At 37.7% G+C, this 14999-nt stretch overlaps 1 protein-coding gene across 4 annotated transcripts in view; it reads left to right on the forward strand.

Annotated features, from left to right (window-relative positions):
• Window positions 1–14999, forward strand: part of gabrg2 (gamma-aminobutyric acid type A receptor subunit gamma2) — a 105527-nt gene that overhangs the window by 25467 nt on the left and 65061 nt on the right. For all 4 annotated transcript variants that reach the window (XM_030153736.1, XM_030153737.1, XM_030153734.1 and 1 more), the window contains exon 3: window positions 7818–7885. In XM_030153736.1, coding sequence (XP_030009596.1) covers window positions 7818–7885 — 68 coding nt within the window. The remainder of the gene's footprint in view (window positions 1–7817; window positions 7886–14999) is intronic.

Below are 14999 nucleotides of genomic sequence, written 5' to 3' on the forward strand. Positions count from 1 at the left end.
GCAGCCATTTCTGGCCATAAATTACGCACCGTCATTGATTCCGGGTGATCGAGTGCGAGTAAACAAGCAGTAGTCAGTGAGTGAGATTGAGTGGTTTTCAAGGATTTCTGTGCTTGTTGTTTGTTCAGCTGTGAGCTTTGCACTTCACCATTGTCCTAGGGACGTGACCCAGCAGTGGACGGTAATGCGTCATCTTAGACAGGTGTCTGCTGTACGGGGTCAGTGACCAGTCCATCGCAGCCCAGGTAATAGGACAATACAATAACTCTGCATCACTTCCAGCGCTGGAACAGCCCTTGAAGGAGGCATCATGTCACTGACCATACCTGACGGAGCAGTGACTTAGCACTTGGACCTACTAGACGTTATGTGATAACCCGTTAAGTAACAAGTTAATAAGTTACCTCATACCATAGTATTTTATGTGATCTTTTGAAATAGCTAGCAATGAAAATTCACTACAGGTACCCTTAAAAGGGGTCATATTTAGCTAAACCCACTTTTATTAGTCTTTGGTTCATTTATTTGTGTATTTGGACCCTAATAGTTCCAAAAGTTTGAATCTGAACCCTCCAGGTGCTGCAAAGCTATCTTTAGATTCATTTTGGCAAAAGCTGAGTGGATTTCTACAACCTGTTTTAATTCCTGCTTAATTTGTTACATCTATAACTAGTTACATCACGACATTTGCACATATAAGGTCAAGACTTCCGACAGTAATTGTTTGTCAGCAGCAGCGGTTTTAGTCCATACTGAAAATATGTCCAAACTCTTAGCCGATTACCTAAAATGTTCAGTTTTTGGTTGAACGGGACAGAGCAGCACAGCCAACAACCTGGAGGGGGCGGGGCATAAAGTGGCTAATCTGCATTTAAAGGGCCAGTGCTCAAAACGACCTTTCAGGTGTCAGTACGCAGAAATAGGGTTGAAGATGGACCTGTGGAGTTGAATTAATGAAGAATTCAGACCCAAGCATAGCATTTGCAGTTGCGGTAGAAGACAGGGAAATGTTTTAAAATGTATAATTCCATTTTTAAAAAAAGCAAAATATCACTCCTTTAACTGAATTTAAAGGTAACAGGACAGATGCATGATTGCACACTCATCTCTGGATTCCAGATGATTTTTTTCTACTTTTGGCTGGTGATTTGTCCTAAGAATTGTAGGAACACCAGAAAATTTTGTAATGAAATATAATGGCTACTTCCTAAAAAAAATAGCTATTTATCTGTCATCAAGTACACTTTGTTAAATCAGAAGTCTATGGTCAAATGACCACAAACAGTTTAATTTGTAGTTTTTTCCCTCTGTTTAAAAGCATAGTACTACATCTGTTATTTTGCAGAATTTGAGTAGCTTCCTCATGTTGGTATTGATAAATATGGGTGAAAAAAAAACACCAGTATAATCATATTTTTGTACCATATTGACCAGCCGTGGCCTCAGTATATGAACATTTGACCCATCAGATGGTGACCTGAATATATGTGTCATGCATTCCCATCATCTAACCACTTGGCAGTCAGATGAAGCCCCAGCTGCCTTGGTCTATATTTATTGCAAGTCCTATCATCATTGCAGTATTGAAAAATGCTATCACGCGTTGCAGATTTTTCCTCATTTCGTGCAGGCCTCATACGTACAATAAATGAACCTCCTTTCATTGCAGTATCTCACATAGTCACATAAACTGCATAGATGACATCCTGTGCATATTTACCCCCATACCATGTTGTTATGATGATGACAGTCTAAACATTCACGCTCAACTCTAATCGCGTCATATTCTCGTTCCCCCCCTGCTGTTTCACATGATATGCAAAGATGATTAAAAACAAACAAACAAACAAAAAAGCAAGAACAATGGGCACCCTATTGGCAAAATGAAGTGGCACTCTTAGTTTTAAACCTAAATAGCAAATGCTTGAAATTTGTGGCTAAGTGGTGGTGGGCTGACGCTCCGCAGCTGCTTTTATATACGCTAGGTTCTTTTAAAGACTCACTCCATATACAGTGCTTTGTGTCACACATGCGATGCACATAATGTGACTCATTCCATGAAGGGCATCTTTTTCATTCTGAGGACTTTAGAAGTTGGCTTGAGCTATAAATTGAGGAGGAGCTCAGATCTGCTTTGAGGTTCGGCTTCAGCCCAGAGAGCTTCTTCGTATCTGGGCGGCTGGCTGCCACTGTCTCAACCGTCATCTTCAAACACACTATGATCTTGCGCTCTCAGCATTGGTCTTCCAGCTGCTGCCAAGTTACACAGCTACAGAAGGGTTATAATTAGCTGGCTATACTGTCATCTCAGCTACCAACCAATCAACCCAACAACCATACCAAGGCAAAGCCAGCTCCTCTTCTGCTCCTCAGAGCGTTGAAATGCCATGGATTTAGATTCAGCGCTGATTGTGCCACTGGTTCTCTTTGAAGTCCATTGTGATGCTCGTTTTTTTTTTTTTTTTTTTTTTCATTCAGTGTCCCTGGAGTCAACTGTATGTATGAAAACGGAGGCAAATAGGGCAGAGGAAGACGAAGAGAAAGAGAGATATTCTGAAACTCTTTAATTTATGATAATCCATTCCATGCATCAAGGTCATTGCCCTGCGAAAATTAAAAATGGATTATTTCATGACATTCATAAAAATGAAGAACAATGATAAGTTATTTCACAGTGAGCACAATGGAGTCTAAAGAGTTGGTTATGCATTTTTATTATAATTTGATAAGCCTTTTATCGGGATGCGTATAGTGGGTGTATTGGCACAAACCGGATCATATTCAATCTGTAATTTAAGAATTTTAAACACAGCTAATTTTGGTTCATTAGCAACTTGGCATCGTGGTTGTTTAGCGCCTGTTTCTGCCTTTGTTAGAGACAGTTTAGATGTACAGATTGGGAAACAATTATTAGGCCGCTCTGGTAAAGTGAAAAGTCAATATTTATCCTAAACATGGAGAAAATACCTGACAAAAGGCACACGCTATTACTCGCTTTACAAATGTAATAAAGAAATAAGCTGTATTTTAATAAATGACATCAACAAAGACACATTTTTCGATAACAGGTAGAATAAGTGATTAGTGCAATAATCTAAAACAGAAATATCAAGCATTAAAATCATGGGTGTTACGTGCCAGGAGTTAAAGGGTGCTGACATGAGAACAAAGAAAGATGTTCTGAGTGAAGACCAAAAAAAAAAAAGAAAGAACGTGGAGAGCAGGTTGCTTGTAAAAAGGATTCAGAATTTATTTTACATAAAAGAAAAATAAAGCCAACAGTTATATACAGCTGAATTACTTAAAAATTAAGCAGATACATCACTGCAGCAATGGACCCACTGGTCATCTTTATTGTGATAGTTTCTGGATTTATAGGCGGTGGAATTAGCGGCACGTGTTGTACATCAGCCAAACAGGAGGCGGAGCCAAGGAAAAAACAAAAATGAGTGATCTGAGAATTATTTTTCATGTGACAAATGAGCACTGACTCTAGTCTTTTCTCTGTTTATATATATATTTTAGATGACTTCTTTGGGCAATTTCACCTTTATAATATAGGGTGTTTAAAAAAAAAAAAAAATTAAAAAAAAAAAAAAAATATATATATATATATATATATATACATATATGGACGTCAGTAGGTAGGGGATTGGGGGATATTTGTCCAAATTTGCAGACCCAGTTTTTTATGCATGAGTGAGCAGGGGCAAATTGCGCAGTCCAAGGTAAAACTGGTTTGCACGAAGTAGCGGTGGGATTTAAAACCAAATAAAGGTCATGGGAGGGGACAACGGGCATCCATGTTGTTTTCCACAAAATTGCCTGGTTACAGCATTAACACTGTGGCCACCATGTCAGTTTCATTTCTTTACCTACAGCAGCTGTTTGTGCCTTTCAAAGTTAATTCAACTTGTTTAGGCCTGAAAATGTCACTGAGCACAGGCCAAGTTAGGGTTAAGGTTAGGGTTAGGGTTAGCCCTTCACGCAAACCAGTTTTAACTTGAACTGCACAATTTGCCCCTGCTCACTCATGCATGAAAACCTAGGTCTGTAAATTTGGACAAATATCCACCAATCCCCTACCTACTGACGTCCTTAAAAGAAAATTCCAAAAATGATCAAATGCGGAACTGGGGGTAATTTTTCAAAATGTATATATATGTTTTATACACCCTATATACTCTTTATGAGTCAAGTTGTGTGAAGGAGAGTAGAGGAATGACATGCAGCACATTGCTCAGTCAGCTGGGAATTGAACCATGGACTCCCTGCTCAGGGCTTTTGCACCCATGTGGCATGCTCCCTAACCACTTGTCACACTTTTGATATTAATTTTGCATATAATCCTGTTCATAGTTATGTGTTTTATGCCTCCCATTGCTGACTCCAAGCAAATATACCATTGCAATAATATTCATTAGTGTTTATAACCACTTAAATGTTGCTAAAAGCCATATGTAATTGTTGAGGATATTATGTGAGATCAAGTGTAAGAGCATTGCATTTATGTAAGCCAACGTTTGTACATGTGTACGGATGCATGAGCTGCTTCACAGTCATACATGTGCGAGTGTTTCAAAGGGCGCGGGGTGTGAGCGATGCACATTCATCTCTGCCTCGGAGTGACATGAAAAATGAATGTAAACCTGCACTCGCTCCCTCAACCGTCCCCTCGCACTCACTGTAGCTCCTGCATGGAGCCTTCAAGCCAAGCTGAGTTTTAACCTGACTGTCCTCTCGTACATAACGTCCAGTCATCCATAAACATACACATTAGATAGCAAAGTGTGGAAGCGATCTGAGAATGACTCAGAGGATGTGACAGTGCGGACGTCCCTTTGACACCAAGCTGTCCAGTTTCCTCAGCCATACTTTGTGTGACATCTTCCCTGTCCATCTCTGTGAACTGTTGCAGGCTATTGACACTAATGCGTGAAACAAACACAGGTGTGAGGCAGTACACATACAGATACTCAAGCATAGGTAATTAATTTACATACATGATATCATTTCTGACACAAACGTGCACTGACAGAGAGAAAAATATTCATAGTGTATTCCACACATAAAGCGACTACCGCACTGTTTGTGTGTGCGAGGCTTGATATAATAAATTTCCTCGGTTGAGACACTGAGATTAAAGAGAGGTTTTCTATAAATCTGCTATCTAATCTTACAATGTGTATTGGTTTCGTGCTCTTTTATGGGCTGAAAATAATAAATGGCATTGTAAAAATATTTATGAGGCCTGCTTAAGCTTAAAATGCATCTTTGTGTGATCGCTGGGCAAATGCCAGCAAGTCTACGGGAAAAGAATAAAAGACTTTGTACCGAGAGAAGCTCACAGCCCCGAAGTCTGAAAGGGTGTGGAAAAAAAAGGGATGGCTAAGATATTATACAGGGCACAAAGGTATTCTGGTAAATGGGTCAGGAGTTTGGCCATAAATGCAGACAAAGCATGTTTTTTTTGACATTAGAAGGAGGTCTGTTTGAAGAGGAAGTCGAACCCCTAGGACTGTGATGTAGTCTTCTCTCAGGAAAAAGGGAAATTGATCTTCGGTTTTGTTTTCATCATCAAGACTGAGAGTATCTTAAGCCTGGAAAAATCCTAATGATGCACTACAGTGATGAAAGTGGAACATGGGATCATCTGATTAAAGCTAAAGTCATGTTTATTTCAACATGCTGAACCGCTGAGAGCTGGTTGAGGAGGGTTTTCCACTGATAACACACACTGATTTGTCAAATAACGATGGACAGAACATGTAATTAACTAAATACACGTTGTAGTCGACAAAATAAAACACTGTACTGTAAAAAAAAAAAAAAAAAAAAAGAGGCCTTGCACACAATATATAATAGATTTCCCCATATTTTTTAAATAAATATATACATTATATATATGTATGTATATAGATAGATAGATAGATAGATAGATAGATAGATAGATAGATAGATAGATAGATAGATAGATAGATAGATAGATAGATAGATAGATAGATAGATAGATAGATAGATAGATTTTTTTTTTGGTTTGTTTTTCTTTTTTTTTTCTTACAAGTTTTGGGTGCATTGCTGTACTGATCCCTTCTAGAAAAATAAATGCATGAATGACTTTAGCTGGATTTGCATCATATAAGAAGGAAAAGCTATTGTTTTCTTGTTATTGCGTTTATGCAGCTGTTCAGGCTGAAATCACAACAAACTATAACCACATATAAATTAATGTTTTAGAAGTTCTAGTAGTCTAGAAGTTTAGCATTAAGGCTACTTCATCTTTATACAGAGTTATAGTATGTATATATATATATATATATATATATATATATATATATGTATATGTATATATATATATGTATATATATATATATATATATATATATATACATATATATATATATATATATATATATATATATATATATATATATATATATATATATATACACACACACACACACACACACACACACACTAGCGGACTGACCATGAGTCATATTAATACCGATATCTAGGAACTGAAGTTAGTAAATCCCTGTTTTTAACTTAATTCCCCTTCATGCAGCATAAGTACTGTGCTTCACGTTAACCATTGGGCATATTGCTAAGTGATTATAGAGTTATTGTATTCCAAAATTACTAATATCTCCCAAAATATTGGTCCTATCAACTTGCTGAGATGTTTAATGTGGAGATGGGACTACTCCTCAACTGTAGGTACCCAGTTGGCCAGTTAAAAACATTTACATTTTTCAGAACTGTGCAGACACACACACATGCTCTGAGACCTTCCAGTATTATGACATACATACATGTTGATTGATGAAACACATTTTTATTAATGATATCACACATAAAAATGGAAAAATATGATGAAAATCTGCATTTTATAGGTGAAAATGGCTCTAATTACTTTGAAAACCTTGTTCATTTTCCAACAGGTCAAACCAAAGTTTTATCACTGTATTGTGAACCATCGCACACAAGGGCAGTGAGTTTGCCATGTAAAAAAAAAAAAAGCCCTAATCACATAATTTGTTCTTGGTTTGGATTGGAATGGCATATGAAAACACTACAGTGGCAAAACAGGCTCCAGTAGTGCTCTTTTTGTCACTTCAGAGTCATCAGGGCCTCACTTCCCCATAAGAAAAGGCTGTGTAACAACAAGAGAAACCAGAGAAATGTTTGTAAATCTAAACACTTAAATAAGATACATACATTTTTGACAGGCCTCTGTCAGGCGGTACAACCAGCACAAAAAGCCAAACTAACCCTGTCAGAGCCTCATATGGTTCTGTTTGAATGTCTTATGATTCTCTGTTTTACAGATGTTCTTGAACCACTCCTGTTTCACATTCATACCAGATAAAAATACACTTTAATTGTTAAAATAATAATAAATATAGACCCAACCTGTCAAACATATCACCATAGAGGTTGTCTATACCAAGAGCACTTTATTCTGATGATATTCTGATTATGCTCTTTTACTGTTTTGTTTTTCTTTGTGGTTATTGGGAAAAGCTGACATATAGATGTTTGTAACCATACATAAATATGGTTATTACCTAATGTATCATATCAGTAATATTTGTTGCACTACGTAATCATTAACAACTATTAAACAATTATACAAAATGTTGATGTTATTACATGATGAAAGAAAAAAAATTGCTGTTAAGTTTTCTGTTAATATACAATTCAGTGTTTTATGCAATCTACTGTCATACACCAAAAATAAAATGCATTGTACAAGTGCAGAATAACAGACAGTTGTTCATCTCTAAAACTGGTATTTTTGTTCTTCTTTGCAGTCAAACCAACAGTGATCCACACAGACATGTTTGTCAACAGCATCGGTCCGGTCAATGCCATCAACATGGTGAGTCCCACTAAAATATCATGTTAATGCATCTCCTCGTGGCGTATTTCTAATATGCTGGCTGAGAATGACATTTGTGTCCAGTTTGCTTCAGTCCTCGCAGATTGAAGTGTAGACAGAATCTCTCTGGAATTGGCAGAGTCAGTGTCTTGCTCAAGCACACTTCAGCAGGGCAGATGCTCGCTGTCATGGAGGATTGGTTAGTCCAGATAATCACTCTGCTGCCCCGCTGCCCTTGTAGTGTAGCAACACAATGCAGGCGTCAATCAGCTACTTAACAGCTGCACTGGCCTTTGCACCACTGTCATTAAAGGTAGTCTGTTTAATGCACATGATCGCAGAAAGCCCACAGCGAAACACTCACCTTTACATCAGAAATACTTATTAAAAATTAGCCAAGTGATCTCAGATCAGTGTATGTCATAGTGCCTTTGTGCGCAGACAAATCCAAAGATGTCCTCCCTTACCAAGAGTTTCATCAGCTACAGTTGGTATCATCACTTATATGGGTTTAAATGAATATAACAGTTTGTGGTTTTCCTTGGATCAGTTTAAAGGAGTGATATTTAGCTTTTTTTTTTAAATCGAATTATGCGTTTTAAAACATTTCCCTGTGGTCTGCGTAAACTGTAAATGCTATGTTTGGGTCTGAATCCTTCATTAATTCAACTCCACAGGTCCATCTTCAACCCTGGCTCGACGTTTGGACATATTTTCAGTTTTTACTACAACCACTACTGCTGACAAACAAGTACAGTGTACTCAGAGAAATGTTCAGCAGAAGTCTTGACCTTATATGTGCAAATATTGTGACGTAACTAGTTATAGATGTAACAAATTAAGCAGGAATTAAAACAGGCTGTAGAAATCCACTCAGTTTTTGCCAAAATGAATATAAAGATAGCTTTGCAGCACCTGGAGGGTTCAAATTTAAAGTTTTTGAACTATAAGGGTTCAAATACGCAAATAAATGTACAAAAAGACTAATAAGTGAGTTTAGCAAAATATGACCCCTTTAAAGACATGAGCTTGTAGGGTTTTGATGTTTTCTCTCTATTGTAATGATTAAAGTGACATGATAAAATTCTACTAATTTGCAGGTTTTTATTGCCCTGCCCCCTGAAAGGGAGGCTACGAGTATTGGATTTGGTTCAGTTTGTTTGTTTCTTTGTTTGTGAACACTCTAGCAGCAAAACTATTGGTTGAATTCATACCAAATTGGGTTTATAGATTGTCAGTGACCCACAATAGATCTGATTACATTTTGGGAACAGTAGGTCAAAGTAAAACATTTTTCTGAATTTTTAAAATCCTTTTTTTCCCCATTTATTTATAACACTGGGTGACAAAAAAAAATGTTTTTTGCAAGTTGTCTAGGTTTTTTCAACTGAATTAGGACCATTTTGCACCGCTAAATCCAAAAATGACATCTGTTTTTCTCAATCAGGTCAGATTTTTTTGCTAATTTGATTTTGAAAAATTTGATCTTCTCACAAAATTGATTACAGTTTTGTGACTTTATCAGTTGATTTTTTATATAGTTCTCACCCAAAATAGGTTTTAAGAGAAAAAAAAAATCATTTAATCACTTGATTCCTGTTTAGGTACAATAGTGTATTCACCGCAGATGTAGCAGAATATGTCAGGCTTATTTTTGCAAGATCTTCTAGTCGAAGCCATTTCATTCACCTGTAATATTAAAAAAAAACATTAATCATAAATTCGCAAAAGTAAAATCTTCAGAACTCGTTTATTGCAAGAAATATGAAAGAATTTTGTATCATGTGATGTGAACATTTCCATAAATGTAAGCAAAAATGTTAAAAAGCCAATATGTAGCATAGTTCAGAAAGTTGACCTGATTGAGCAAAATTAATGTGATTTTTGGATTCAGCACACCAAAATTATCCTAAATCAGCTCAAAAACTTCAAACAATAAATTTGTTGTTGACCAGTGTAATAGGCAAAATTTCACATGTCTGTAGCAGCAAAACTATTGGTTGAATTCATACCAATTTGGGTTTATAGACTGCCAGTGACCCAGAATAGATGCCATTATATTTTGGGAAAAGTAGGTCAAAGTTCACATTCTTTATGAATTTTTAAAATCTTTTTTTCTCCCATTTACTTATAATGGGCGAAATTTCAAATATCTATAAAAACATAAATTTTGTTTCAATTTATTTCAGACTTGGCACATATATAGAGGCAATTGATATGCCGACATCAGCATACGCATAGACATGATGACATCAGCTGGATCGAGGCCAAAATAAGCTACAATACATGCGAGGGGCGGGGTTTGTTGTGCCTGACTCCACTTGTTTGTTTCTCTTTTTAAGTACTTTACTTTACATTGTGTTATATGATATAGATGTAAGTGTCATGTCAACATACACTATATGGACAGAAATATTGGGACACACCATACCTACAGCTTGTAGGACTTCTGATTCCTGTTGATTTGGAATATGATCATGACAAAAAGGTTCATGTCAATTGTTATCAATAAATGTTTTTGATAGATGTTAAATCAGTATTTGTTTTATGTTTAAAGGCTTTTTTCTGAATAAGAGATGAAGACAGCAGATGGTTACTTGTGGTTTAAAGAGCTCATATTTATCTAAACCCACTTTTATTTGTCTTTGGTACATTTATTTGTGTATCTTGACCCTAATAGTTCATACAGTTTGAATTTGAACCGTCCAAGTGCTGCAAAGCTATCTTTATATTAATTTTGGCAAAAATCAAGTGGATTTCTACGAACTGTTTTAATTCCTGCTTAATTTGTTACGTCTGTAACTAGTTATGTTACAAGGGCCAGCGCTCAAAACAGCCTTTCTGGTGTCATTCCTCAGAAATAGGGTTGAAAATTGACCTGTGGAGTTTAATTAATGAAGAATTCAAACCCAAGCATAGCATTAACAGTTTATGTAGACCACAGAGAAATGTTTTAAAATGCATAATTCCATTTTAAAAAAAGCAACATATCGCTCCTTTAAAATAGTTACATAAGGTTTGTAATCATTGCACCAGTTCAAAGGTGATTTACTGATGTGTATAATTAGGAATAAAAGACGGATTGTGTCTGAAAACAAAAGTATTCCAACTTCATGGGCAACAGTGTATTTACAGGAACATTAAGTACCAGCATAGGGTCAGTTTAGAAAAACTGCCGTTGGTCCAGTATTAGATTATGCTCCGTTTACTTAAATAAACACTGTTTTTGAGTACCTTTTCAGATGTACTTTGAATTTAGTTGGCATTAACATAACAAAAACACTGCAATTCCATCCTAAAAGTGGGAGGTGCAAATTGAACATTAACAGATAATAAAATATCACAGTGTTCTTTTTTGATCATTCTTATAAATTTGAGACAAGTCCTATTTGGCTTTGTCATCTAAAAAGCCAAATCTGTTTTATAGAAGTGTTTGTATTATTACTCTTCATTAAAAAGCCCAGTAGTTATTGCCAGGATGAGTGGGAGCACTTTTATCAGCCTCCAGAAATCCGTTTTTATCTATTAATTAGTCAAAGTGTAAAAAAGTTTAGTGTTGGAAAGGCTAAATTTAAGTTATCCAGTTCACACAACAAGACTGTAATCCATTTTGAGTTTCATCACCATTAGAATGTCATTTGCAAATGCACAGAACAGGAAGTGCATTCTTTAATTATACAGTGGTTTTGACAGTAATTTCTGCAATAGAAGGTGTGAAGATGTTGAGGAAGATGTGGAGTGTATGTGTGTTGGGGGTTGGGGGCAAAGAATAAATTAGACTTTTTTTTTTTTTTTTTTTTTTTTTAAGAGTGATGCTCTGTGTCGTTTTCTATTGCTTGTCCCTGCTGAGAACCCACTCGTATTGTAATCCTCCAGAACAGTGTGCTCTACATGATGGTACTGTTCCATTTCAGTTAGTCTTAGCTAAAAACACCCACTCTTAATAACTGCAGTCACAGTGAAGTTGGAAGAGAAACACTGTTGGAATCAGTAAGAAAATGTGCATTTGTGGCAGAGTGTGTGTGCGTATGTGTGTATGTGCGTGTGTGTGTGTATGTGTGTGTGACAGTGGCATTTGGCTGACATGAAAGGTTGACTGATTGCCTCACATTCATATGTAATCAGCGTGGTTGGGCCGGTGCGTTCACACTGTGACATGACAAATGTGGCGAGGTTGGTAGATTTTCTGAGGAGCGGAGAATAGACCGATTGTGCGGGGGTGTGCATCTAAGCATGAACGCAATTTGGAATTCTTAATTATACATTAGGAATCTATGAAATAGATAAAACTCGTGAGTGCGAGAAGGGGGTGAGGCGCTGAGACGAACAGAGAGAACGCGGGGATGAAATCAAGGCTAAAGAAGAAAAAGAATAGCAAATTGAGAGACTTTTGGAGTCAGCGAGTGCATACTGTAGATGCTTTAAAATTTCAAAGTGTGATATTTTCCTCGTTTATATATACAGGCTAAAAAATATAGATGTTTATCCCACTCAGCATTGCCCAGATAAAGATCCCTAGGCATTCAATCTTTCTCTCATCATTGGATTTGATCTGTCTCTGGCTCTCTGTGTCCCTTTGTGGGAAGAAAAGATGCTGAAAGGATGGGAATGTTGCCCTGGTGAAAATGTTGTTTTTCAAATCTCGTTTAGGACTCTTTGGCATGGATTTGGGCTTTATTGTTGGCCTAAGCTTTGTCAGGAAGTTAATGCCTCTATGCCCTCTTGCACACAAATCCCCTAGATTTTTTTTTTTTTTCCTCCTCCTCCTCCTCCTCTGTACTTCACTTTGAACCTCAGCGCTCAAGCACTCCAAATAACAGAATAAATAAGGGAGACATAGCTCCCTCTTTTCACTCTCTGCCTTCGTCGTCTCTCCCACATTAAACCACATCTCTCACCTTTTACACGGAGCTCCTCGCCTCTACCCGATCCTCTCCTCGCCAGTTTTCATCCCTCATATGTGTGTTTGCACAGAGCTCTCTCAAGGACTGAATAGAAGACAGAACGTTTTGTCAGGATCAGGACAAAGCGTTGCCAAGGCAGCAGGTTATGAGGTTAGATAATACTTGAGCCAAACAACAGGGAATTATTAATTGCCCCGTTGAACATTTAATTTTCAGGTTGAGAGCGTCAAGATGGTCTTTTTCAACAGGGCTCTTTAGTAGGGACAAAAGGACTTCTTGGCCTGAAAAGGTATCGTCGTGTCTGTGGAGAAGTGTCTGCATGTTCCAGCACAAGGTTTGCCTTGGCACATTGAAAAGTCGTCTTCATGGGTGTGTTTGCATCCTGTGTTTGGATGCTGATTAGTGGGTTTCACAGTATAAACTTTGGTGATAGTACTGGAGTTTTGGAGACTTTTATTCCGTGTGTTACATTTAGTTGTATGTAATATTGGTATTCAACAGCAGGGGGAAATTGCAATCCAGAACACACTTACGACTACCAAAACCACCAACGAACTAATGCTTTGTATCCACAGACTGTATCATTCAGTGAATAAAGTATAAAGCTCATTCTTTACACACATCTGTATTATGGCATCATCAACATTTATCCACACAAATACTCATAGGTATTTAAAGACGGCCTTACACTGTGCGAGTTAAGAGACGATTTCTCACTCGTGCGACTCTTTCTGAGATCGGGCCAGATGTGCCTCTAATCGTGTGTCGTGCTTCGTGCAGTGTACATGGGGTAAAGAGAAGCGATTAGCACCTCACGACCACCTCACGACCAGCAATCGTGTGTTCGCAAGGAAAATGGAGCTGTTTGAAATCCTGCTCGCTCCTCATGAGTGTATCGTACTGTCAAAGCAGTGCCACGAACCCATGGGCCTCAAATTCTCACACTGTGCATGTGCGAACATAGACGCGTACAGCAGCGTACAAGCTAACAGTAGCTGGCTATTGTCCTAGTGCAGTTTAGCTGATGCAGCTTCCCTCTACTTCTCTTTGCTGTAGGATTTGCAGCCTATACTGTCCACGTCTGGACAACCGATGCCTGCACCAAACACATCGTTGTCTTTTCTTCTTTTTTGATTCCCCGCAGATAATGGCACATATTGGTTTTTGTTTAGCACTACCATTTCGTGACTCACGCCAATGCACAATCGTCTATGCACTTTTACGGATTCCTTGGTATTTTAACGTTGTATTTCCGGATACAACACTCAGACGTGTCGTGCGTCTTGTGGTGTATGGTCCTACAGTGTGAGCAGTCAGGTCGCATATGAGCGTCAGTCCGTGCAGTGTGAGAACAGGAATCGTGAGCCTGACTGTACGACTGATTCGCACAGTTTGAGATGGAGCTGCGTGCAACAATCAAAATAATCGCACAGTGTATGGCCGCCTTTAGTCGGTCATCGTGCCTTAAACTCTTCACATGCGGCATCAGCTGATAGTTTACATTAGGGCTGCACGATATTGGAAAAAACTGACATTGCGATTTTTTTAAACCGTGCAATATATATTGCGGTATGAAAAAATACTCAGGAGTATATAATAGCTGTGTGGTGCCGACGTAAATGGTCAAACTAATTAGGTGTGTTACCTGTTGTTGCGGCAACGGGTGCATTAAGACACTGTCGACACAGAACACGTGTTTCAATATCATCCTTCTTGTAGTCGAAATAATTCCAGATAACTGACGTTGCTTTTCATTTTGGCCCCAAGTCTTTGTTTACGATGATTTTCTTTTGTTCGTTGCTCATTTTTCAATATTGTAACCAGTGACTCACTCCAAACTGATTAAGAATGATTGTGATTGGTGGATCGCTGTGTGTAGTGTGTGTCAGGTACCCTTGAAATTAGATGAGAACACTTTGAGTTCATTTACCTCCTACATTACAGGACCTGCGATGTGAATATTGCGCACACGTACAGATACTCAAACGATATATTGTGCAGCTCTAGTTTCCATTAAAGCTCTGTTAGCTTAACTTTGTTTTTCAACAGAAAACAGCCACAGTAAAATCAGAAATCACCTCTCTTTTCTGTGCAGTTTGTGTCGTCAGTAGCTGAACTGTTTGGAATTGAACAAACAAGGTCAGAGCTGTCACAGTTTAGTCTGAATCAACAAACAGTAAACTTATCAAAGATAAAAACATTACATAATA

This window comes from Sphaeramia orbicularis, chromosome 14 (genome assembly GCF_902148855.1).
Source record: "Sphaeramia orbicularis chromosome 14, fSphaOr1.1, whole genome shotgun sequence".
Lineage (NCBI taxonomy): Eukaryota > Metazoa > Chordata > Actinopteri > Kurtiformes > Apogonidae > Sphaeramia > Sphaeramia orbicularis.